Genomic DNA, 26,884 nt, shown 5'->3' on the forward strand with positions numbered 1-26,884 from the left:
GTTATTGGAATAATTTGACAATGACACCCACATGATATCAAATTAAAATAAATATAAGCACGAACGCGACGCATACACATGACAGACATTGTGTGACGATGTATTGATGCACTTTGAGTTGTGGATCTTAACATCTGGCGATATCGGCCATGACAATGATTGTCGCATCCTCAGACAGGTAAGGTGTCAGTTACACGTGAAATCACGCACCGCGGTGAAATAAACACCTGTTATAATGATATCGCAGACTTAGTACGTTGCCAAGGCTACGATACACCCGGTCGATCGATGACGCGCGTGCGGCAGGTTTGACTTACATGCAATCAACAAGTAGGTCGCGATCTTGCACGTTGCGGTCAAGATTGTCAAGATTTAATGACACTGTCAGTTTGGAAGGACGCTACTGCTATCTCTTCTAAAGCAGCAGGACGAACCCACACTTATTCCTTTTTAGCGTTTCCGTGATTGACAGCTGATTGTGAAGGTAAGCGACGAAAGGGAGACATGTTTCGCCAACGAGAAAGTAGGGCAAAATGACACAATAATATCCTACTTTGTACTCAGTGTAGCCATTATGAAAACAGCTAGGCGGAGTATGTAGGGCGCTAAGGTTATTGCACGTATATTCCGGGTCAGTCAAACGACGAGAAAATACTGGTTTTCATTTTGATGCTTACATATGTTTTACAGATATATGTTATTTGACAACCCTGTGGTGAGATGTGGTAGTGAGGCTTTCGTAAGTAGGGCTGGGACGAGTCCAAATAGTCTACCCGGGTACCCACCCCCACTATTACCCGACCCTACCCGGGTACCCACTGTAGGTCTCAAGAGATAGGTACAAAATGTCTGATTCGGAAACGCTTGACCGTACTCCTGGCAACATGTATTTAGATACAGGTTTAAAATGAGCTGGCCATGCATACACTGAAGTTGACTTAAGTTATATCTTTATTCAACCATATGAAAAGTCAGAAGAAATGGTTTCATAGTCAGAAAGAAATGAGAACATTAGTGACTTGTAGTATAACCATAGAGTTCCAGATAATTTTTGTCATTAAACAGTATATCACGTGACTAACCACGGGTCCGGGTAGTCCAGCGGGTACCCGGGTCCTACTCAGTACCCAACCGACCCGGGGTACCCGATTAACCCGTCCCAGCCCTAATCAGGCCCATAACCATTGCAATAAGAAAAACACTGGACTAGGTCACTACAGCGGACAGTGTTTCCCTATGATACAGAAAGTATGATTCAAAGACGTGCTGCTCAGAATTTCATAACAAGTTTTGATGGCTTTGCATTGTTTTATGAAATTGATACTGTATGTAGGACTAATCCTTACTATTTACTGTATAATTATGTAATTACCATATTCCACGTAATAAGCGCCCCGCTCTAATAAGCGCCCACGGCGATATTTATCAATATATTGGCTTGTGAACAATCCCAATTAGCACCCTTTCTGATTTTATCAATGTACACAAGACTTATTTATTCGTGTATAATACGCACTCGTGTGTTATATGCACCCTTAATTATGAGCAATTAAATTCTGGAAAAATATATCTGTCGTATACAAACATTTCAGGCTGTCAGCATAAACCACGAAATTTATCTCCCAACTCTGTTTTTTTCCCACCAAAATACCATTCTAATAAGAGCCCCCTATTTCTAATTTTGAGGGTGCCCCGGGCGCTTATTACGTCGAATATGGTATGTAACGTGTGATGTCTTGGTCAGTTTTTCTATCAGTCAAAAAGTCTGACAACTTAAACAAATCGTCTTTCAAATTGGAAGTTTATCAGTCGATGACCGGTGACCAAAGGCCACCTGATACTCTAATGTGAAATACTTGGTCATATATGTTGGTATTCTTTTTCAAAGATACTCTAGTTTTGTCTTCAGTTGGTTTATTCTAAAATGTTATCAAAACAAGGTTCAAAGTTATGCACCATTGAATAGAGGGGTAATAAGCTGACCCCTTCAGAAACATAGACCAGTAGGATAGCAGAAAGAAGAATCAGATATTTGAAATGATTTAACAAGCAACGTTCCTAATATCTAACATTTCAAAAAAATATTTCTGAGAAATAATTTTTCTGTACTGCACCATCTGATGAACAAGCGCTATAATATACCGTATTGACGTAATAAGCGCCCAGGGCAATATTTGCTAATATATTGGCTAATGAACAATCCCAATTAGCACCCCTTCCGATTGCTAAATGTACACAAGACTGTTTATTCGTGCATAATACTTTTGTTATATGCACCCTTAATTATGGGCAATCAAATTCTGGAAAATATATCTGTCGTATATAAACATTTCAGCATAAACCACGAAATTGAACTCTGTTGTTTTTCACCAAAATAATATTCTAATAAGAGCCCCCTATTTCTAATTTTGAGAGCGCCCTGGGCGCTTATTATGTCGAATACGGTAATATCAATATATTTCTGAAAAATAACACTTATAAGAGTTCTGTACTGTTCAACATTTCAATCAAGTTGTGAAAAGAACACTTATCTACCTTCAGTTATAGTAGGTTACTATACAAAAACATCTGATAATTAATTGACTTTGCAGTTTTTAAAAAAAAATTGTTTACTCAATGGAAGGAAGTTAGTTAACCCTTGTCTGAACTGAGGTGCAAATGAATAATTATTTTGTTGTTAGTAAGCCACACCTTTGGCATGATCAGTAGTTTCATGTTTCAAACTAAAAAAACTGCAAAACACATGGGAGACAACTCAGGCCGGCAAGCTAAGCTTCTAACTAATATTTTGTTTTAGTCAAAGAGTGGTTTCCCTTGTTTACTTCTAAGCTACTGCTGAGCAGGAGATTTTTGATTATTCAGTTTGATTTCAAAATATAATTGTATTAAGGTTGTTTTCAAGTATTGTGGAGCTTGGGCCTGTCCATTTTAAAGTGAGGGATGATGTTTACTGAGTGTAGTGGAATCATCCCATCTCACCACAATTACTGTAGTTGAACTGACTGTAGTTGAAATAAACTGTAGTTGAACTGACTGTAGTTGAAATAAACTGTAGATGAAATAAACTGTAGTTGAAATAAACTGTAGTTGAACTGACTGTAGTTGAAATAAACTGTAGATGAAATAAAGTAGATTAAATGAACTGTTGACGAAATGAACTGTAGATGAAATGAACTGTTGACGAAATGAACTGTTGACGAAATGAACTGTAGATGAAATGAACTGTTGACGAAATGAACTGTTGACGAAATGAACTGTAGATGAAATGAACTGTTGACGAAATGAACTGTTGACGAAATGAACTGTAGATGAAATGAACTGTTGACGAAATGAACTGTAGATGAAATGAACTGTTGACGAAATGAACTGTTGACGAAATGAACTGTAGATGAAATGAACTGTTGACGAAATGAACTGTAGATGAAATGAACTGTTGACGAAATGAACTGTAGTCGAACTGACTGTAGATGAAATGAACTGTAGATGAAATGAACTGTAGATAAAATGAACTGTAGACGAAATGAACTGTAGATGAAATGAACTGTAGTTGAACTCACTGTAGATGAAATGAACTGTAGACGAAATGAATTGTTGACGAAATAACTGTAGACGAAATGAACTGTAGTCGAACTGACTGTAGATTAAATGAACTGTAGATGAAATGAACTGTTGACGAAATGAACTGTAGATGAAATGAACTGTAGATGAAATGAACTGTAGATGAAATGAACTGTAGATGAAATGAACTGTAGTCGAACTGACTGTAGATGAAATGAACTGTAGTCAAACTGACTGTAGATGAAATGAACTGTAGTCGAACTGACTGTAGATGAAATGAACTGTAGTTGAACTGACTGTAGATGAAATGAACTGTAGTTGAACTGACTGTAGATGAAATGAACTGTAGACGAAATGAACTGTAGATGAAATGAACTGTTGACGAAATGAACTGTAGTTGAACTGACTGTAGATGAAATGAACTGTAGTCGAACTGACTGTAGATGAAATGAACTGTTGACGAAATGAACTGTAGTTGAACTGACTGTAGATGAAATGAACTGTAGTTGAACTGACTGTAGATGAAATGAACTGTAGTTGAACTGACTGTAGATGAAATGAACTGTAGATGAAATGAACTGTAGATGAAATGAACTGTAGATGAAATGAACTGTAGATGAAATGAACTGTAGTCGAACTGACTGTAGATGAAATGAACTGTAGTCGAACTGACTGTAGATGAAATGAACTGTAGTCGAACTGACTGTAGATGAAATGAACTGTAGTTGAACTGACTGTAGATGAAATGAACTGTAGTTGAACTGACTGTAGACGAAATGAACTGTAGATGAAATGAACTGTAGATGAAATGAACTGTAGTCGAACTGACTGTAGATGAAATGAACTGTAGTCGAACTGACTGTAGATGAAATGAACTGTAGTTGAACTGACTGTAGATGAAATGAACTGTAGTTGAACTGACTGTAGATGAAATGAACTGTAGACGAAATGAACTGTAGATGAAATGAACTGTAGATAAAATAAACTGTAGTTGAACTGACTGTAGATGAAATGAACTGTAGACGAAATGAACTGTAGACGAAATGAACTGTAGACGAAATGAACTGTAGATGAAATGAACTGTAGATGAAATGAACTGTAGATGAAATGAACTGTAGTCGAACTGACTGTAGATGAAATGAACTGTAGTCGAACTGACTGTAGATGAAATGAACTGTAGTTGAACTGACTGTAGATGAAATGAACTGTAGTCGAACTGACTGTAGATGAAATGAACTGTAGACGAAATGAACTGTAGATGAAATGAACTGTAGATAAAATAAACTGTAGTTGAACTGACTGTAGATGAAATGAACTGTAGACGAAATGAACTGTAGATGAAATGAACTGTAGTCGAACTGACTGTAGATGAAATGAACTGTAGTCGAACTGATTGTAGATGAAATGAACTGTAGAAGAAATGAACTGTAGTCGAACTGACTGTAGATGAAATGAACTGTAGATGAAATGAACTGTAGTCGAACTGACTGTAGAAGAAATGAACTGTAGATGAAATGAACTGTAGATAAAATAAACTGTAGTTGAACTTACTGTAGATGAAATGAACTGTAGTTGAACTGACTGTAGATGAAATAAACTGTAGGCGAAACGAACTGTAGATGAAATGAACTGTAGATGGAATAAACTGTTGTCGAACTGACTGTAGACGAAATGAACTGTTGTCGAACTGACTGTTGACGAAATGAACTGTAGATGAAATGAACTGTTGTGGAACTGACTGTAGAAGAAATGAACTGCATACGAAATGAACTGTATACGAAATGAACTGTTGTCGAAGTGACTGTAGAAGAAATGAACTGTTGTCGAAGTGACTGTAGAAGAAATGAACTGTAGACAAAATGAACTGTTGTCGAAAGGAGGCTCCATGATCTTAGGCTAGCGGCACAAATTTAAAGTTTGGACTCCAGGTGACACTTTTTTTTAACTTGCTATACAACTGTTTTACAGGAAAATACCTGTCGGTAGATAAGAAAAGAAAGGGCAATTCAATTTTTTTAAAGGTTTTCTCCTCCACCACAGGTCAGCTGGTATAAAATATAACATGAATGGTTTAATGTGGGAGGAGAGCCTGCAACACAGCTTTAAGCATTGCTAACCTGACGATTCCAGTAACAATACTGTTGTGCATATATACCATCTTTCAGTTTCAAAACAACAGCAAACTTTATTTTCACTCCCATGTTTAACATATATCATCTTCAGTGGGTCCTTGTTTAAGAAATACCCTTTGGGTGCAATATACCATCAGCTTATAGAAAATAGAAAAAAGAGCAAATTCTGATTATTATTTTCCATGTCAACCAATACACATGTAGTGATACAACCAATACACATGTAGTGACGCTACCAATACATACACTGATACAACCAATACACATGTAGGGCTACTACCAATACATACACTGATACAACCAATATACATGTAGTGATACAACCAATACATATACACTGATACAACCAAAACACATGTAGTGATACAACCAATACACATGTGGTGATAGAGCCAATATACATACACTGATACAACCAATACACATGTAGTGATACAACCAATACACATGTAGTGACACTACCAATACATACACTGATACAACCAATACACATGCAGTGATACAACCAATACACATGTAGTGATACAACCAATACACATGTAGTGACACTACCAATACATACACTGATACAACCAATACACATGTAGTGACACTACCAATACATACACTGATACAACCAATACACATGTGGTGCTACTACCAATACATACACTGATACAACCAATACACATGTAGTGATACAACCAATATACATACACTGATACAACCAATACACATGTAGTGATACAACCAATACACATGTAGTGACACTACCAATACATACACTGATACAACCAATACACATGTGGTGCTACTACCAATACATACACTGATACAACCAATACACATGTAGTGATACAACCAATATACATACACTGATACAACCAATACACATGTAGTGATACAACCAATACATACACTGATACAACCAATACACATGTAGTGATACAACCAATATACATACACTGATACAACCAATACACATGTAGTGATACAACCAATACACATGTAGTGACACTACCAATACATACACTGATACAACCAATACACATGTAGTGCTACTACCAATACATACACTGATACAACCAATATACATGTAGTGATACAACCAATACACATACACTGATACAACCAAAACACATGTAGTGATACAACCAATACACATGTAGTGATAGAGCCAATATACATACACTGATACAACCAATACACATGTAGTGATACAACCAATACACATACACTGATACAACCAAAACACATGTAGTGATACAACCAATACACATGTAGTGATACAACCAATACACATGCAGTGATACAACCAATACACATACAGTCATACAACCAATACACATGTCGTGATACAACCAATACACATGTCGTGATACAACCAATACACATGTCGTGATACAACCAATACACATACAGTCATACAACCAATACACATGTAGTGATACAACCAATACACATGCAGTGATACAACCAATACACATACATTCATACAACCAATACACATACAGTCATACAACCAATACACATGTAGTGATACAACCAATACACATGCAGTGATACAACCAATACACATACATTCATACAACCAATACACATACAGTCATACAACCAATACACATGCAGTGATACAACCAATACACATGCAGTCATACAACCAATACACATGCAGTGATACAACCAATACACATACAGTCATACAACCAATACACATGCAGTGATACAACCAATACACATACAGTCATACAACCAATACACATACAGTCATACAACCGATACACATGTAGTGATACAACCAATACACATGCAGTGATACAACCAATACACATACAGTCATACAACCAATACACATACAGTCATACAACCAATACACATGTAGTGATACAACCAATACACATGCAGTGATACAACCAATACACATACAGTCATACAACCAATACACATGTCGTGATACAACCAATACACATGTCGTGATACAACCAATACACATGTCGTGATACAACCAATACACATACAGTCATACAACCAATACACATACAGTCATACAACCGATACACATGTAGTGATACAACCAATACACATGCAGTGATACAACCAATACACATACAGTCATACAACCAATACACATACAGTCATACAACCAATACACATGTAGTGATACAACCAATACACATGCAGTGATACAACCAATACACATACAGTCATACAACCAATACACATGTCGTGATACAACCAATACACATGTCGTGATACAACCAATACACATACAGTCATACAACCAATACACATACAGTCATACAACCAATACACATGTCGTGATACAACCAATACACATACAGTCATACAACCAATACACAGTCATACAACCAATACACATACAGTCATACAACCGATACACATGTAGTGATACAACCAATACACACCAATACATATGTAAAGCCTTGTTCATGTACATCTATTGCAATTGTTATGAACAGTAAGATGTGTTCATGTGTTTATCATGCTAGGTAGCGTGTTAATCTGAATAAAGACATCTGGCTTGGTGGGTTACCGGTTACCGTGACGATGCCACCAGGAGCTGTACCATTCCCGTTTGGAGACTGTCGCATCTGTAATGACAGAGCCACTGGAGTACATTATGGTCTTGCCACTTGTGAAGGTTGTAAGGTAAGTAGTATGATAGTGTTGCTATTTGTAGTTGTTGTAAGGTAAGTAGTATGATAGTGTTGCTATTTGTAGTTGTTGTAAGGTAAGTAGTATGATAGTGTTGCTATTTGTAGTTGTTGTAAGGTAAGTAGTATGATAGTGTTGCTATTTGTAGTTGTTGTAAGGTAAGTAGTATGATAGTGTTGCTATTTGTAGTTGTTGTAAGGTAAGTAGTATGATAGTGTTGCTATTTGTAGTTGTTGTAAGGTAAGTAGTATGATAGTGTTGCTATTTGTAGTTGTTGTAAGGTAAGTAGTATGATAGTGTTGCTATTTGTAGTTGTTGTAAGGTAAGTAGTATGATAGTGTTGCTATTTGTAGTTGTTGTAAGGTAAGTAGTATGATAGTGTTGCTATTTGTAGTTGTTGTAAGGTAAGTAGTATGATAGTGTTGCTATTTGTAGTTGTTGTAAGGTAAGTAGTATGATAGTGTTGCTATTTGTAGTTGTTGTAAGGTAAGTAGTATGATAGTGTTGCTATTTGTAGTTGTTGTAAGGTAAGTAGTATGATAGTGTTGCTATTTGTAGTTGTTGTAAGGTAAGTAGTATGATAGTGTTGCTATTTGTAGTTGTTGTAAGGTAAGTAGTATGATAGTGTTGCTATTTGTAGTTGTTGTAAGGTAAGTAGTATGATGGTGTTGCTATTTGTAGTTGTTGTAAGGTAAGTAGTATGATAGTGTTGCTATTTGTAGTTGTTGTAAGGTAAGTAGTATGATAGTGTTGCTATGTGGGAAGGTTGTAAGGTAAGTAGTATGATAGTGTTGCTATGTGGGAAGGTTGTAAGGTAAGTAGTATGATAGTGTTGCTATGTGGGAAGGTTGTAAGGTAAGTAGTATGATAGTGTTGCTATGTGGGAAGGTTGTAAGGTAGCTAGTATGATAGTGTTGGTATGTGGGAAGGTTGTAAGGTAAGTAGTATGATAGTGTTGCTATGTGGGAAGGTTGTAAGGTAAGTAGTATGATAGTGTTGCTATGTGGGAAGGTTGTAAGGTAAGTAACATGATAGTGTTGCTATGTGGGAAGGTTGTAAGGTAAGTAGTATGATAGTGTTGCTATGTGGGAAGGTTGTAAGGTAAGTAGTATGATAGTGTTGCTATGTGGGTAGGTTGTAAGGTAAGTAACATGATAGTGTTGCTATGTGGGAAGGTTGTAAGGTAAGTAGTATGATAGTGTTGCTATGTGGGAAGGTTGTAAGGTAGCTAGTATGATAGTGTTGGTATGTGGGAAGGTTGTAAGGTAAGTAGTATGATAGTGTTGCTATGTGGGAAGGTTGTAAGGTAGCTAGTATGATAGTGTTGCTATGTGGGAAGGTTGTAAGGTAAGAAGTATGATAGTGTTGCTATGTGGCAAGGTTGTAAGGTAGCTAGTATGATAGTGTTGCTATGTGGGAAGGTATTGTCTAAATGGGTTTACTGCCAGTGTAGAGCCATATTGTCTACATGGGTTTACTGCCAGTGTAGAGTCACATTGTCTACATGGGTTTACTGCCAGTGTAGAGCCACATTGTCTATGTGAGTTTACAGTCAGTGTAGAGCCATATTGTCTACATGGGTTTACAGTCAGTGTAGAGTCATATTTTCTACGTGAGTTTACTGCCAGTGTAGAGTCACATTGTCTACGTGAGTTTACAGTCAGTATAGAGCCCCATTGTCTACATGGGTTTACTGCCAGTGTAGAGCCACATTGTCTACGTGAGTTTACAGCCAGTGTAGAGTCACATTGTCTACGTGAGTTTACAGTCAGTGTAGAGCCATATTGTCTACATGGTTTTTCAGTCAGTGTAGAGCCACATCGTCTACATCGGTTTAACTGCCAGTGTAGAGCCATATTGTCTACATGGGTTTAACTGCCAGTGTAGAGCCATATTGTCTACATGGGTTTAACTGCCAGTGTAGAGCCACATTGTCTACATGGGTTTAACTGCCAGTGTAGAGCCATATTGTCTACATGGGTTTAACTGCCAGTGTAGAGCCACATTGTCTACATGGGTTTAACTGCCAGTGTAGAGTCACATTGTCTACATGGGTTTAACAGTCAGTGTAGAACCACATTGTCTACATTGGTTTAACTGCCAGTGTGGAGCCACATTGTCTACATTGATTTAACTGCCAGTGTAGAGCCACATTGTCTACATTGGTTTAACTGCCAGTGTAGAGTCACATTGTCTACACGGGTTTAACAGTCAGTGTAGAGCCACATTGTCTACATGGGTTTAACTGCCAGTGTAGAGCCACATCGTCTACATGGGTTTAACTGCCAGTGTAGAGTCACATTGTCTACATGGGTTTAACAGTCAGTGTAGAACCACATTGTCTACATTGGTTTAACTGCCAGTGTGGAGCCACATTGTCTACATTGATTTAACTGCCAGTGTAGAGCCACATTGTCTACATTGGTTTAACTGCCAGTGTAGAGTCACATTGTCTACACGGGTTTAACAGTCAGTGTAGAGCCACATTGTCTACATGGGTTTAACTGCCAGTGTAGAGCCACATCGTCTACATTGGTTTAACTGCCAGTGTGGAGCCACATTGTCTACATTGATTTAACTGCCAGTGTAGAGCCACATTGTCTACATTGGTTTAACTGCCAGTGTAGAGCCACATTGTCTACATGGGTTTAACTGCCAGTGTAGAGTCACATTGTCTACATGGGTTTAACAGTCAGTGTAGAACCTCATCGTCTACATTGGTTTAACTGCCAGTGTAGAGCCACATTGTCTACATTGATTTAACTGCCAGTGTAGAGCCACATTGTTTGCATTGGTTTAACTGCCAGTATAGAGCCACATTGTCTCCATGGGTTTAACTGCCAGTGTAGAGCCACATTGTCTACATTGATTTAACTGCCAGTGTAGAGCCACATTGTCTACATTGGTTTAACTGCCAGTATGGAGCCACATTGTCTACATGGGTTTAACTGCCAGTGTAGAGCCACATTGTCTACATGGGTTTAATACACTCTCGAGTCACATAGTCATTTGAGTTGTATACAACATACAGTATACGAAGGGAGGTAATTTAGATGTCATACACAGTGCATACCACTAGTAACTATACAAAAGTAACTCTCTGTTGTCATGAAAGTTTAAATATTTTTTTGTTTTAAGAAAGATTTGGCTTTGTGAGGCTTTCACCTGCTGTATGTTCCAGGGCTTCTTCAAGAGGAGCATCCCCAAGGGAGATAAGTACAAGTGTTTCTTCGGGGGTCAGTGTGTAATCACTCCACAGAACAGGAACCGTTGTAAGTCATGTCGCTACAGGAAGTGTCTGGAGCTCGGCATGTCATTCGAAGGTGAGTGATTACTTTAGGCTCTTTATTATTGTAAAGGGCGACTAACTGAATCAGGTGGTCAGGCTTGCTGACTTGGTTGATACATGTCATCATATCTCAAATGCGTAGATTGATGCTCATGATACCAATCACTGGATTGTCTGGTCCAGACTCGATTATGAACAGACCACCGTTATATGGCTGGAATATTGCTGAGTGCGGAGTTAAACAACAAACAAACAAAGTATTGGTTATTTATTTTAGGGAGAGGGGGTGAAGCACCTTGTATTGCTATTTATAAAGTAAAATCGTAAATCATGGACAAAAACTTCATATCTACCTTGTCTAGGGTGATTATTCTATCAATTCCAATGTATGACACCTCCCAATTCTTTATTGATATGAAATAATACCGACCGAAAGCTGTCGACTCTTGCCACTTTGAAGCCAACTGCAAAATGGCCGACATCAGACCTTTTCGGAGAGAAATGTAACACAATGGCCTGTGGGTCGGTGAGATTGGGGTGTATGTGCCAGGAAAAGATGACACTGAAACGAGGGGGTTGCCAACATGTATCACAACAATAATAGTGAGTGAGTTAGTATGATTTTACGCTGCTTCTAGCAATATTCCAGCAATATGAAGGTGGGGGACACCAAAAATGGGCTTCAGACATTGTACCCATGGCAGGAATCAAACCTGGGTCATTGGCGTAAACGAGCGAACACTTTAACCACTAGGCTACCCAACCGTCTCCTTACAGTAGTGGCGTTCGGGGGATGGGAGCTTAAAAAATTACAGTTCTATTTTTTCAAATGTCATTTTTATAAATTTGAGATATTTTAGCAGGGAGGGAGGGAGGAAAAAAATGTACATAAAAGGGGGTGGGGGGTCGGCAAAATATCCTACAGTCCTGAGGCCTCCCTTTCCTCCCTTTCAGCTGTGAAGATGGGTCGAATTCCGAAGATGGAGAAACAGAGAGCTCTAGACGCTGCCAGGAACCCTGGTAACTGTACGGAGTCCCCGGACAGTGGGATAGACGATGAGGTGTTCAACCCTGTCACAGGTCATGTGACCAATCAGTTGACCAGTCAGTTAAATAATCAGTTGACCAATCAGTTGACTAATCAAGTCACCAGCCAAATGTCCAAACTCCTCAGCAGTGATGTGGCTCCTCATCAACATCCTGCCTATGGAAACAGCCCTCGTGAAGTGAGCCAGCTTCCGCCCACTTACCAACACATGCCCTCCCACATGTTCAATGAAGCGTTTCCTCCTGTACCGTGGGATGATCATATTGGTAGTTATTCCGAGCGAAAAGATCAATCCAAAGACAGTCATCATGTGGATGACCTGGACGGATCAGGCACGTCTAATATGAACTTACTGGCGGAAACTGCCTTGTTGCCAAAGATGTCCAAAAGCAGTGTTCCAGAAGACGGTGATGACAGCAACGCATCCAGCAGTAGCTGTTCCATGTACAGCCCGAACGTCATCAAGGTCTTGTTCAATCAGGTTGTGGAGATGACGGGCGGCACCAAGGTGCCTGAGATGGTCATTGAGAAACTAGCCAAGAAGTGCCCAAACAATAGCAGCATGCGTCTGCTGAAACGTCTCTCCAGTGAAACTTACATCAATACTTCTACGCAAGGAGAAGACATGAGTTCTGTTCACGATGGAATGAGCGAGTCAGGACAGGAGTGGTCTCCCTTGGCTGGTCAGTTGTTTACATCAAGCGGATGTCCGTCGTCGAATTGGACCAAAACTGGTTTAAAGCAGAACAGCTTCAGTCCAAGTGAGCAGCAGCCGAGATATTTTGACAGTTCTGTCTTCCCTCATAGTGATAATCCTGCAGATAGGATTGACACGAAACAGGGACATCATATCGATGCTCAATACGTTGCTAGCAGTGACACCGACTACTACACCAGAGAACAGACAGACCAACAAGTGCATTCTTTTCATCAAGACACATTCATGCATAACCCATCTTATCCGGTTCAAGGTCACAATGAAGGTCAAGATCATGAATGGCCAATGGATTGTTCTGCTACAGTTTCAGCGCAATATAGCAGTCACACTGAACCCTCTTGGTCACATGGTCAGGATCAACCAATCACTTCAACTGATACAGAAATGATACAGGGCAGTGACACCAATGACAGATCTGATGATATTGAAACAGAAAATGGTGAAAGTTCGGCAGAAGACATTTTCAGTAGAGGTGGTGAAGAGGCATTTGATTCATTAGTTAGAGGCCTGGAGAAGGCGCTGGAGGTCGGCAGTGGACCATTCCAAGAGGCACGACACCATGCCCGCGCCTTTATCAGCCAGAAGGTGAGGCCTGTAGTTTCACTGATGATTTGTTACTGTGTGTGCATCCATTAAGGCTCTGGTTCAGCCATTTATCTAGGTTTTCAAACTAAGTGCCCTTGGCAAACAAATTGGGGAAAATGTCGAGATATTGTTCCAAATTTGGTTATTTTAAAGTAGGGCTGGAACGAGTCCAAATTTACTACCCCGGTACCTAGCCCCCTATTACCCGACCCTACCCGGTTACCCACTGTAGGTCTTAGGAGATGTCTCAAAATGTCCGATTGGGAATATTTTTAGCATAGCCCTGGCAAAACGTATTTAGATACACGTAATAAACAATCTGGTCATTCATACACTGAAGTTGAATTATGTTATATCTTTATTCAACCATATGAAAAATCAGAAGGAATGGGTGCATAGTCAGAAAGAAATGCGAACATTAGTGACTTGTAGTGTAACCATATAGTTCTGGATCATTTTTGTCATTAAACAATATATCACGTGACTAACCACGTGCACGGGTCCGGGTAGTCCATTGGTTACCCAAATCGTACTCAGTACCCACCCGACCCGGGTACCCGAGTTACCCGTCCCAGCCCTATTTTAAAGTTCTTTTTTTTCATATAATCTGTGGGAATAGAGACAGTTTTAATTCAAGCTGGGAATTTTTACTATCATTTGCTGCAGACATGGGGCTGAATACATTGGGTTTTTTCTTGCTGCAGCTTCCAATGCCGAGGGAAGAAATAACAGAAGAAACTGTGAAGGACACGTGGAACCAGCTGTTCCGCGGAATTCACACCACTAATGAGAGAATCATAGGTTGGTATAACTAGTGATGTCACTTGTCAGCTGTTGTGGGGAATTCACACCACTAATGAGAGAATCATAGGTTGGTATAACTAGAGATGTCACTTGTCAGCTGTTGTGGGGAATTCACACCACTACTGAGAGAATCATAGGTTGGTATAACTAGTGATGTCACTTGTCAGCTGTTGTGGGGAATTCACACCACTAATGAGAGAATCCTAGGTTGGTATAACTAGTGATGTCACTTGTCAGCTGTTGTGGGGAATTCACACCACTAATGAGAGAATCATAGGTTGGTAAAACTAGTGCTGTCACTTGTCAGCTGTTGTGGGGAATTCACACCACTAATGAGAGAATCATAGGTTGGTACACTTGTCAGCTGTTGTGGGGAATTCACACCACTACTGAGAGAATCATAGGTTGGTAAAACTAGTGATGTCACTTGTCAGCTGTTGTGGGGAATTCACATTACTAATGAGAGAATCATAGGTTGGTATAACTAGTGATGTCACTTGTCAGCTGTTGTAGGGGAATTCACACAACTACTGAGAGAATCATAGTTTGTGGTTAAACGATTGATGCCAGCTTTTGTGAGGGAACCATGCCATCAATGTGTTATTGTTGAGTAGATGATTAGATCTATGTTTGGCCAACTGACTGTGTGTGTAGAGAATGTGTCTGTCCTGTGTTCCAGGTTTCTGCAATGCTGTTCCTGGCTTCTCTAAGCTCAACGTGGATGACCAGAAGATGCTGTTGAAGCGAGCCTACTACGATATCTGGATGGTAGGTGGGACATGGCGGGGCTGATAACTTCTTGGTGATGTCTGGATGGTAGGTGGGACATGGCTAGGATGGACATAGCGGGGCTGATGACTTCATGGTGATGTCTGGATGGTAGGTGGGACATAGCGGGTCTGATGACTTCATGGTGATGTCTGGATGGTAGGTGGGACATAGCGGGACTGATGACTTCATGGTGATGTCTGGATGGTAGGTAGGACATGGCTAGGTGGGACGTAGCGGGGCTGATGACTTCATGGTGATGTCTGGATGGTAGGTGGGACATAGCAGGGCTGATGACTTCATGGTGATGTCTGGATGGTAGGTGGGACATAGCGGGGCTGATGACTTCATGGTGATGTCTGGATGGTAGGTGGGACATAGCGGGGCTGATGACTTCATGGTGATGTCTGGATGGTAGGTAGGACATAGCGGGGCTGATGACTTCATGGTGATGTCTGGATGGTAGGCGGGACTGATGACTTCTTGGTGATGTCTGGATGGTAGATAGGACATAGCGGGGCTGATGACTTCATGGTGATGTCTGGATGGTAGGTGGGACATAGCGGGACTGATGACTTCATGGTGATGTCTGGATGGTAGGTGGGACATAGCGGGGCTGATGACTTCATGGTGATGTCTGGATGGTAGGTGGGACATGGCGGGGCTGATGACTTCATGGTGATGTCTGGATGGTAGGTGGGACATATCGGGGCTGATGACTTCATGGTGATGGCTGGATGGTAGGTAGGACATAGCGGGGCTGATGACTTCATGGTGATGGTTGGATGGTAGGTGGGACATAGCAGGGCTGATGACTTCATGGTGATGTCTGGATGGTAGGTGGGACATAGCGGGGCTGATGACTTCATGGTGATGTCTGGATGGTAGGTGGGACATAGCGGGTCTGATGAATTCATGGTGATGTCTGGATGGTAGGTAGGACATAGCGGGGCTGATGACTTCATGGTGATGTCTGGATGGTAGGTGGGACATGGCGGGGCTGATGACTTCATGGTGATGTCTGGATGGTAGGTGGGACATAGCGGGGCTGATGACTTCATGGTGATGTCTGGATGGTATGTGGGACATAGCGGGGCTGATGACTTCTTGGTGATGTCTGGATGGTAGGTGGGACATGGCTAGGATGGACATAGCGGGGCTGATGACTTCTTGGTGATGTCTGGATGGTAGGTGGGATATGCCTCCGCCACCAGTCTTACTTCCCAGGGTAATACAAAAGATCAAGGAGACAAGAATACTTGCTCTGACTTTTGTCGTGCCCTGGTGGCCGACGAGAGTTTGGTTCGTCGAGCTCAGAAATCTAGCAGAAAATGATCCACTTCTCCTCCCAAAGTGGTCCAACCTACTTATCCATCCTCACAGCAATTTGCCTCATCCATCACCAGACAGATTTCGTCTGCATGGTGGGTTCTTCTTAAAAAGGGGTTAAGTGCAAAGGGCTATTCAGCAGGGGCAGCAAAAGCTTGCCAGCTCATCGTCCTTCTACTAGAGGCCTTTACGATGACAAGTGGGATCATTTGAAACATTTTGCAAGGCAAAAAGTCAAGATCCTACAACTGCGTCATCTCAGTTATTAACTGAATACCTCCTACATTTGTGTACCATAAGACACTTGAAAGGTAGCACCATTACTACGTATTTGGTTGCACTTAACTGTGTTGGCCGTTCCGGATAATCGTAAGATGACTAAGATCCCGGAACTACAGGTCTTATTAGGCTCATTCAGGCTTGAGGATCAGGAGACCAAGTCCCCACCACCTGCGTGGGAGTTGAACGTGATACTTCGAGGTTTGCGAGGACCCCCCTTCGAGCCCCTCTTTGCATCCGCTTTTTATGACCTCACCAAGAAAACAGTGTTTCTCTTGGCATTAGCCACGGCGCCACGGGTGAGAGCGGGGCTGATGACTTCATGGTGATGTCTGGATGGTAGGTGGGACATAGCGGGGCTGATGACTTCATGGTGATGTCTGGATGGTAGGTAGGACATAGCGGGGCTGATGACTTCATGGTGATGTCTGGATGGTAGGCGGGACTGATGACTTCTTGGTGATGTCTGGATGGTAGATAGGACATAGCGGGGCTGATGACTTCATGGTGATGTCTGGATGGTAGGTGGGACATAGCGGGACTGATGACTTCATGGTGATGTCTGGATGGTAGGTGGGACATAGCGGGGCTGATGACTTCATGGTGATGTCTGGATGGTAGGTGGGACATGGCGGGGCTGATGACTTCATGGTGATGTCTGGATGGTAGGTGGGACATATCGGGGCTGATGACTTCATGGTGATGGCTGGATGGTAGGTAGGACATAGCGGGGCTGATGACTTCATGGTGATGGTTGGATGGTAGGTGGGACATAGCAGGGCTGATGACTTCATGGTGATGGCTGGATGGTAGGTGGGACATAGCGGGGCTGATGACTTCATGGTGATGTCTGGATGGTAGGTGGGACATAGCGGGTCTGATGACTTCATGGTGATGTCTGGATGGTAGGTAGGACATAGCGGGGCTGATGACTTCATGGTGATGTCTGGATGGTAGGTGGGACATGGCGGGGCTGATGACTTCATGGTGATGTCTGGATGGTAGGTGGGACATAGCGGGGCTGATGACTTCATGGTGATGTCTGGATGGTATGTGGGACATAGCGGGGCTGATGACTTCTTGGTGATGTCTGGATGGTAGGTGGGACATGGCTAGGATGGACATAGCGGGGCTGATGACTTCTTGGTGATGTCTGGATGGTAGGTGGGATATGCCTCCGCCACCAGTCTTACTTCCCAGGGTAATACAAAAGATCAAGGAGACAAGAATACTTGCTCTGACTTTTGTCGTGCCCTGGTGGCCGACGAGAGTTTGGTTCGTCGAGCTCAGAAATCTAGCAGAAAATGATCCACTTCTCCTCCCAAAGTGGTCCAACCTACTTATCCATCCTCACAGCAATTTGCCTCATCCATCACCAGACAGATTTCGTCTGCATGGTGGGTTCTTCTTAAAAAGGGGTTAAGTGCAAAGGGCTATTCAGCAGGGGCAGCAAAAGCTTGCCAGCTCATCGTCCTTCTACTAGAGGCCTTTACGATGACAAGTGGGATCATTTGAAACATTTTGCAAGGCAAAAAGTCAAGATCCTACAACTGCGTCATCTCAGTTATTAACTGAAAACCTCCTACATTTGTGTACCATAAGACACTTGAAAGGTAGCACCATTACTACGTATTTGGTTGCACTTAACTGTGTTGGCCGTTCCGGATAATCGTAAGATGACTAAGATCCCGGAACTACAGGTCTTATTAGGCTCATTCAGGCTTGAGGATCAGGAGACCAAGTCCCCACCACCTGCGTGGGAGTTGAACGTGATACTTCGAGGTTTGCGAGGACCCCCCTTCGAGCCCCTCTTTGCATCCGCTTTTTATGACCTCACCAAGAAAACAGTGTTTCTCTTGGCATTAGCCACGGCGCCACGGGTGAGAGAACTACATGCGATCGAATCACCTGGGTCCGTTTTGAACATGGGACGCACGGAACGCTGCATCTCAGGTTTTGCTGGGATTTTATTGCTAAGAATCAATTACCAGGCCAACCCGATCGTTCCTTTACCATTCCACTAATATCGACAATTGTGGGTAGTGAAGATGAGGGTGAACTTCTATTATGTCCGGTACATGCACTGCGAATTTTCATCTGCCGTTCCACGACTAGGCGTGGTTCGAGGAAGCGGTTATTTATACCCCTATCTACCACGTCCACGATCGAAGTCAGTCGCAACACCATATCTCTATGATTACACGCAGTCATCCTTCAGGCCTATTCGATCGCCAATTTGGATCCACCAAGAGCGAATAATCCTCATGAGATCAGGGCATTAGCCTGTACCATGGCCTTACACAGCAATTGTACTATTAAAACAATCATGTAAGGATGTTTTTGGAGGTCCGACACAGTTTTTGCCAGTCATTATTTGCGCAATGTGACTCTCGAAGACGTCAAAGGTGTACGGAGTTTTGGGACATTGGTTGTAGCTCAGCAAGTTACCAACCCTCGATGCAAATAATGAACTTGCCCTATACAGAGCCGTTCTCTTTCCTGTGCCGTCGATCCGATTTTGCCAATGGAAGAATATTAGACAAGCAATTGTCCACAGGGCTCTATTTTTCTAGTAAGTAAAGATTTGGCTGATGAGCTATTTGTCTTTATAACTATAGATGTATAGGGAACTACTCTTTAATTCCGATGTTCAATGGGTTTTATCACATTGATAGAACCCTACCATAACATCGTTTTTGTGAACTTTTCCGCTTCACCGTTTATCGACCAATCAGTGTCGCACTTTCAGGGTGTGAATTATTGAGGTTGCTGTATTCTTAAGGTTTACCCACCTCCAAACCGTCCTATACAGATGCATTAAGGAGTAATGCAGGATAAGTAAACATTTTAGTAAAATCTAAATTTCTTTTACATTTGTATACTTTCCTGCATTACTACGCTTAAGGCCCACCCGTCACAGACTTGCCTCCCCACTTTGGCTTCAGAAACATCAAAAGTGTGTTGTTTAAGCTCGGGCGACAGGCAGTGATGTGAAGAGGTGACCTAGGGTCACGTGAGGTCACAGGGACGGCAACGGCGTGGTATAAAATTGGGACTCAGGAACAGTTTATTTATCTTCACCCAGGACCATCGCTGGTATGCTATAAGTTTTTTTGTCGCAAGGTAAGCAGTGAATGCATTAAGGAGTAATGCAGGATAAGTATACAAATGTAACAAATATTTAGATTTTACAAATTTTTTCCACCTGCCCAGGATTTTTCAAAATACAATGTACGCTAAAAAAACTGGTTATCGTACCTGAAATGGCATGGGAGGCTTTGAGGTCAACCACAGCCTGCTCGTGCCCAGATTCATTTTTAACTGGCTGTCGAGATTGACTGGAATATTGCTGACTACCGTGTAGATCAACAACATTAGACCAGCTGACCAGTTGTGATTAAAACATTGTGATTCATTCCAGCTAACATGCAGTGAGTTCTTCGTTGATGGAGAGTCGTATCTGCGCTTCCCCAATGGGAGGTACTACAACCGCTTCTGGATGGAGTTCGTCATCAAGGTGGACAACGTCCGACTGCTGTTCTCCTTTGCGGAGATTTTCAACAAACTCCAACTGTCAGATTTAGAGATTGCCATCATCGCAGCTATACAGCTGACATCTCCCAGACCTGGTGAGTAAACAGATTGTAACAGGATCAACCTCTCCCATACCTGGTGAGTAAACAGATTGTAACAGGATCATCCTCTCCCAGACCTGGTGAGTAAACAGATTGTAACAGGATCATCCTCTGCCAGACCTGGTGAGTAAACAGATTGTAACAGGATCATCCTCTCCCAGACCTGGTGAGTAAACAGATTGTAACAGGATCATCCTCTGCCAGACCTGGTGAGTAAACAGATTGTAACAGGATCATCCTCTCCCAGACCTGGTGAGTAAACAGATTGTAACAGGATCATCCTCTGCCAGACCTGGTGAGTAAACAGATTGTAACAGGATCATCCTCTGCCAGACCTGGTGAGTAAACAGATTGTAACAGGATCATCCTCTGCCAGACCTAGTGAGTAAACAGATTGTAACAGGATCAACCTCTCCCAGACCTGGTGAGTAAACAGCTTGTAACAGGATCACCCTCTCCCATACCTGGTGAGTAAACAGATTGTAACAGGATCATCCTCTCCCAGACCTGGTGAGTAAACAGATTGTAACAGGATCATCCTCTGCCAGACCTGGTGAGTAAACAGATTGTAACAGGATCATCCTCTGCCAGACCTGGTGAGTAAACAGATTGTAACAGGATCATCCTCTGCCAGACCTGGTGAGTAAACAGCTTGTAACAGGATCACCCTCTCCCAGACCTGGTGAGTAAACAGATTGTAACAAGATCACTGATTGTATAACACCATTGTATATAACACCACATGGAGATACCCATTGAATAACACCACATGGAGATACCCATTGTATAACACCACATGGAGATACCCATTGTATAACACCACATGGAGATACCCATTGTATAACACCACATGGAGATACCCATTGTATAACACCACATGGAGATACCCATTGTATAACACCACATGGAGATACCCATTGTATAACACCACATGGAGATACCCATTGAATAACACCACACTTAAAGATACTTTGTGATAAGCCTGCAGCTTTTCGTGCTACCAGTTCTGTCTGTGAACATCTAAATATTAATGTTTCAGACAACCTTGAGTTGAAGGATTCCGTTGCAATTCAGAAGCTCAACTCTGTCTACCTTGACCTCCTTGTCCACATCATCACCAAGCGCAACCCTGACAACAGCAGCCGCATTCTTGTCGACATCTTCCGACTCCTGCCACAGCTAGCAGAGGTGAACAAGATGCAGCAAAACCTTATTGCAAACTTCACACACGACTCTCCACCGAGTTAGCTAGAGGCCACACAAGACTGTCCACCGCGTTAGCTGAAGACCATCCAGTTAGCTACAGGTCACACAAGATGCCTCGTCCAGTTAGCTACAGGTCACACAATATGCCTCATCCAGTTGGCTACAGGTCACACAATATGCTTCATCCAGTTGGCTACAGATCACACAAGATACTTCGTCCAGTTGGCTACAGGTCACACAATATGCCCTGTCCAGTTGGCTACAGGTCACACAATATGCCCTGTCCAGTTGGCTACAGGTCACACAATATGCCTCATCCAGTTGGCTACAGGTCACACAATATGCCCTGTCCAGTTGCCTACAGGTCACACAAGATGCCTCGTCCAGTTAGCTACAGGTCACACAATATGCCTCATCCAGTTGGCTACAGGTCACACAATATGCCTCGTCCAGTTAGCTAAAGGTCACACAATATGCCTTGTCCAGTTGGCTACAGGTCACACAATATGCCTCGTCCAGTTAGCTACAGGTCACACAATATGCCTCGTCCAGTTAGCTACAGGTCACACAATATGCCTCATCCAGTTGGCTACAGATCACACAATATGCCTCATCCAGTTGGCTACAGGTCACACAAGATACTTCGTCCAGTTAGCTACAGGTCACACAATATGCCCTGTCCAGTTGCCTACAGATCACACAAGATGCCTCATCCAGTTGGCTACAGGTCACACAAGATACTTCGTCCAGTTAGCTACAGGTCACACAAGATACTTCGTCATGCTAGCTACAGGTCACACAATATGCCCTGTCCAGTTGCCTACAGATCACACTATGCCTCATCCAGTTGACTACAGGTCACACAAGATACTTCGTCCAGTTAGCTACAGGTCACACAAGATACTTCGTCCAGCTAGCTACAGGTCACACAATATGCCCTGTCCAGTTGCCTACAGGTCACACAATTTGCCCTGTCCAGTTGGCTACAGGTCACACAATATGCCTGTTCCAGTTAGCTACAGGTCACACAATATGCACTGTCCAGTTGGCTACAGGTCACACAATTTGCCCTGTCCAGTTGGCTACAGGTCACACAATATGCCTCGTCCAGTTGGCTACAGGTCACACAAGATGCCTGTTCCAGTTAGCTACAGGTCACACAATATGCACTGTCCAGTTGGCTACAGGTCACACAATATGCCCTGTCCAGTTGGCTACAGGTCACACAATATGCCTTGTCCAGTTGGCTACAGGTCACACAATTTGCCCTGTCCAGTTGGCAACAGGTCACACAATATGACCTGTCCAGTTGGCTACAGGTCACACAATATGCCTTGTCCAGTTGGCTACAGGTCACACAATATGCCTCGTCCAGTTAGCTACAGGTCACACAATATGCCCTGTCCAGTTGGCTACAGGTCACATAATATGCCTCGTCCAGTTGGCTACAGGTCACACAATATGCCCTGTCCAGTTGGCTACAGGTCACACAATATGCCTCATCCAGTTAGCTACAGGTCACACAATATGCCCTGTCCAGTTGGCTACAGGTCACACAATATGCCTCGTCCAGTTGGCTACAGGTCACACAATATGCCTCGTCCAGTTAGCTACAGGTCACACAATATGCCCTGTCCAGTTAGCTACAGGTCACACAATATGCCCTGTCCAGTTAGCTACAGGTCACACAATATGCCCTGTCCAGTTGGCTACAGGTCACACAATATGCCTTGTCCAGTTGGCTACAGATCACACAATATGCCCTGTCCAGTTAGATACAGGTCACACAAGATGCTTCGTCCAGTTGGCTACAGGTCACACAATATGCTTGTGTGCATGCAAGGTGTTCACAGACTCTGCATGCTTTGCTTGTGTATTGTTATATCAGCAGTCCATGTGTAATGTGATGAATACATGCATAATAGATTATTATATTAGATTATATATTTGTTATAATTATATGAGACAATGTTATGATTATATAAGAATTATCATATTTTATATATTATACACAATCATGTTTGTCAATGTTTTCACATATTATATAACATCACTTGTGTAACATCACTTTTATGACATCACTTGTGGACCATCACTTGTGGACCATCACTTGTGGAACAACACTTTTATGATATCACTTGTGGACCATCACTTGTGGACCATCACTTGTGGAACAACACTTTTATGACATCACTTGTGGACCATCACTTGTGGACCATCACTTGTGGAGCAACACTTTTATGACATCACTTGTGGACCATCACTTGTGGACCATCACTTGTGGAACAACACTTTTATGACATCACTTGTGGAACATCACTTCTGTAACATCACTTGTGGACCATCACTTGTTCTGTGTGTTGTTACTGACCGTGCCTTTTCAAGACATTTTTAAATCCTTTGTAAAACCAGTGAGATGAATTGTTATCAGATATGATACTATCATAATGTTGTTATTTTCTTATTAATTGTTTTGTTGTTCTCATGATATTCTGATATTGTTGTAATGTTCTCGTGTTTTAAATATTGAGATTAGTTTCCATGTCCTTGATGGAAACATGTTTGTATTTCCGTATCAACATGTAGATATATAGATATATCATTGTCCTGACAGTGGTACATGTAGATATATCATTGTCCTGACAGTGGTACATGTAGATATTTAGATATATCATTGTCCTGACAGTGGTACATGTAGATATATCATTGTCCTGACAGTGGTACATGTAGATATATAGATATATCATTGTCCTGACAGTGGTATATTTAGATATATCATTGTCCTGACATTGGTACATTAGATATATAGATATATCATTGTCCTGACAGTGGTACATGTAGATATATAGATAAATCATGGTCCTGACAGTGGTACATTAGATATACAGATATATCATTGTACTGACAGTGGTACATGTAGATATATAGATATATCATTGTCCTGACAGTGCCTCATGTGGATATATCATTGTCCTGACAGTGGTACATGTAGATGTATAGATATATTATTGTCCTGACAGTGGTACATGTAGATATATAGGTACATGTATATCATTGTCCTGACAGTGGTACATGTGGATATATAGATATATCATTGTCCTGACAGTGGTACATGTAGATATATCATTGTCCTGACAGTGGTACATGTAGATATATAGATATATCATTGTCCTGACAGTGGTACATGTAGATATTTAGATATATCATTGTCCTGACAGTGGTACATGTAGATATATCATTGTCCCGACACTGGTACAAGTAGATATTTAGATATATCATTGTCCTGACAGTGGTACATGTAGATATATCATTGTCCTGACAGTGGTACATGTAGATATATAGATATATCATTGTCCTGACAGTGGTATATTTAGATATATCATTGTCCTGACATTGGTACATTAGATATATAGATACATCATTGTCCTGACAGTGGTACAAGTAGATATATAGATAAATCATGGTCCTGACAGTGGTACATTAGATATACAGATATATCATTGTACTGACAGTGGTACATGTAGATATATAGATATATCATTGTCCTGACAGTGCCTCATGTGGATATATCATTGTCCTGACAGTGGTACATGTAGATGTATAGATATATTATTGTCCTGACAGTGGTACATGTAGATATATAGGTACATGTATATCATTGTCCTGACAGTGGTACATGTGGATATATAGATATATCATTGTCCTGACAGTGGTACATATGGATATATAGATATATCATTGTCCTGACAGTGGTACATTAGATATATAGATATATCATTGTCCTGGCAGTGGTACATGTAGATATATAGATATATCATTGTCCTGACAGTGATACATGTGGATATATAGATATATCATTGTCCTGACAGTTGTACATGTAGATATATAGATATATCACTGTCCTGACAGTGGTACATGTAGATATATAGATATATCATTGTCCTGGCAGTGGTACATGTAGATATATAGATATATCATTGTCCTGACAGTGGTACATGTAGATATATAGATATATCATTGTCCTGACAGTGGTACATGTAGATATATAGATATATCATTGTCCTGACAGTGGTACATGTAGATATATAGATATATCATTGTCCTGACAGTGTTTGTTTGTTTGTTGTTTTACACCCCACTTAGCAATTTCCAGCTATATGACTGCGGTCTATGAATAAGCGAATCTGGACCAGACAATCCAGTGATTGTTATCATGAGCATCGATCCACGCAATTGGGATACGACATTCTTCAACCCTGTCAGCGAGCCTGACCACCCAATCCCGTTAGTGTGACATGCATGTGTTGCTGAAGACCTATTCTAAAACTGATCTTTAGGAGTTGACACAGTTGTGACAGGTCACGCGGTTCACCTGCGGAACAGCAGATAGCACCTGGGGAAGAGCAGATAGCACCTGGGTCATTGTTGTTTATGTAGTTCAGTGTTTAGTTCTAGAAAATAATGTTGAATGATTGATTCAAAAGCCCTTGTCATGGTTATTTCAGAAGATCCGGGGTAGAATAGGTCTTCAGCAACCCATGCTTGCATTTAAGGCAACTGTGCTTGTCATGTCATTGTATCCAAATTGCGTGGATGGATGCTCATGATTTCTATCACTTGATTGTCTGGTCCAGACTTGATTATTTACAGATGTCATGTACATGTCGCTGGAATATTGCTGAGTGCAGCGTTCAACAACAAACTAACCAACAAACAAACTAAAGGTTGGGACATTAAAATGCATTATGACAGGGATTGTATTGGTGAAATATCTCTTTTATAGACAGAACTAAATGAGATTTCAACCCCACCCTTGCCAAATGAATCAAACTTCCTTAAGGCCAGTCCAAAATGTGATGATGATGATGATGATGATGA

At 41.5% G+C, this 26,884-nt stretch overlaps 1 protein-coding gene across 3 annotated transcripts; it reads left to right on the forward strand.

Annotated features, from left to right (window-relative positions):
• The first annotated feature begins 104 nt into the window (after window positions 1–104).
• On the forward strand, window positions 105–25,945 carry LOC124122879. 3 transcript variants are annotated; one of them, XR_007218743.1, is made up of 9 exons: window positions 310–484; window positions 8,180–8,339; window positions 11,527–11,668; window positions 12,589–13,985; window positions 14,690–14,786; window positions 15,469–15,557; window positions 20,587–20,794; window positions 21,840–22,106; window positions 22,371–25,945. XR_007218743.1 is itself a non-coding variant. In XM_048386143.1 (8 exons), exons 2-8 carry the CDS (start codon window positions 8,238–8,240, stop codon window positions 22,046–22,048), a joined length of 2,244 nt encoding a protein of 747 aa, XP_048242100.1. In that variant the 5' UTR covers window positions 105–178; window positions 8,180–8,237; the 3' UTR covers window positions 22,049–25,945. The 3 variants fall into 3 exon arrangements, 2 of the variants coding, with proteins under 2 accessions (XP_048242100.1, XP_048242099.1); XM_048386143.1 differs by lacking the exon at window positions 310–484 and adding an exon at window positions 105–178 and having other exon boundaries at window positions 21,840–25,945; XM_048386142.1 differs by having other exon boundaries at window positions 21,840–25,945.
• Window positions 25,946–26,884: the final 939 nt, after the last annotated feature.

This window comes from Haliotis rufescens, unplaced genomic scaffold, assembly GCF_023055435.1.
Source record: "Haliotis rufescens isolate VD_foot unplaced genomic scaffold, xgHalRufe1.0.p SCAF_6, whole genome shotgun sequence".
Taxonomy (NCBI): Eukaryota; Metazoa; Mollusca; class Gastropoda; order Lepetellida; family Haliotidae; genus Haliotis; species Haliotis rufescens.

What these genes read in the sequence shown, in the direction of transcription:
- LOC124122879 (XM_048386143.1), top strand. Translation starts at nt 8,238, where the DNA reads ATGCCACCAGGAGCTGTACCATTCCCGTTTGGAGACTGTCGCATCTGT. An exon ending in GCGCCTTTATCAGCCAGAAG is followed by an intron (nt 13,986 to 14,689) that starts GTGAGGCCTGTA and finishes TTCTTGCTGCAG; the next exon opens with CTTCCAATGCCGAGGGAAGA. An exon ending in GCTGACATCTCCCAGACCTG is followed by an intron (nt 20,795 to 21,839) that starts GTGAGTAAACAG and finishes TTAATGTTTCAG; the next exon opens with ACAACCTTGAGTTGAAGGAT.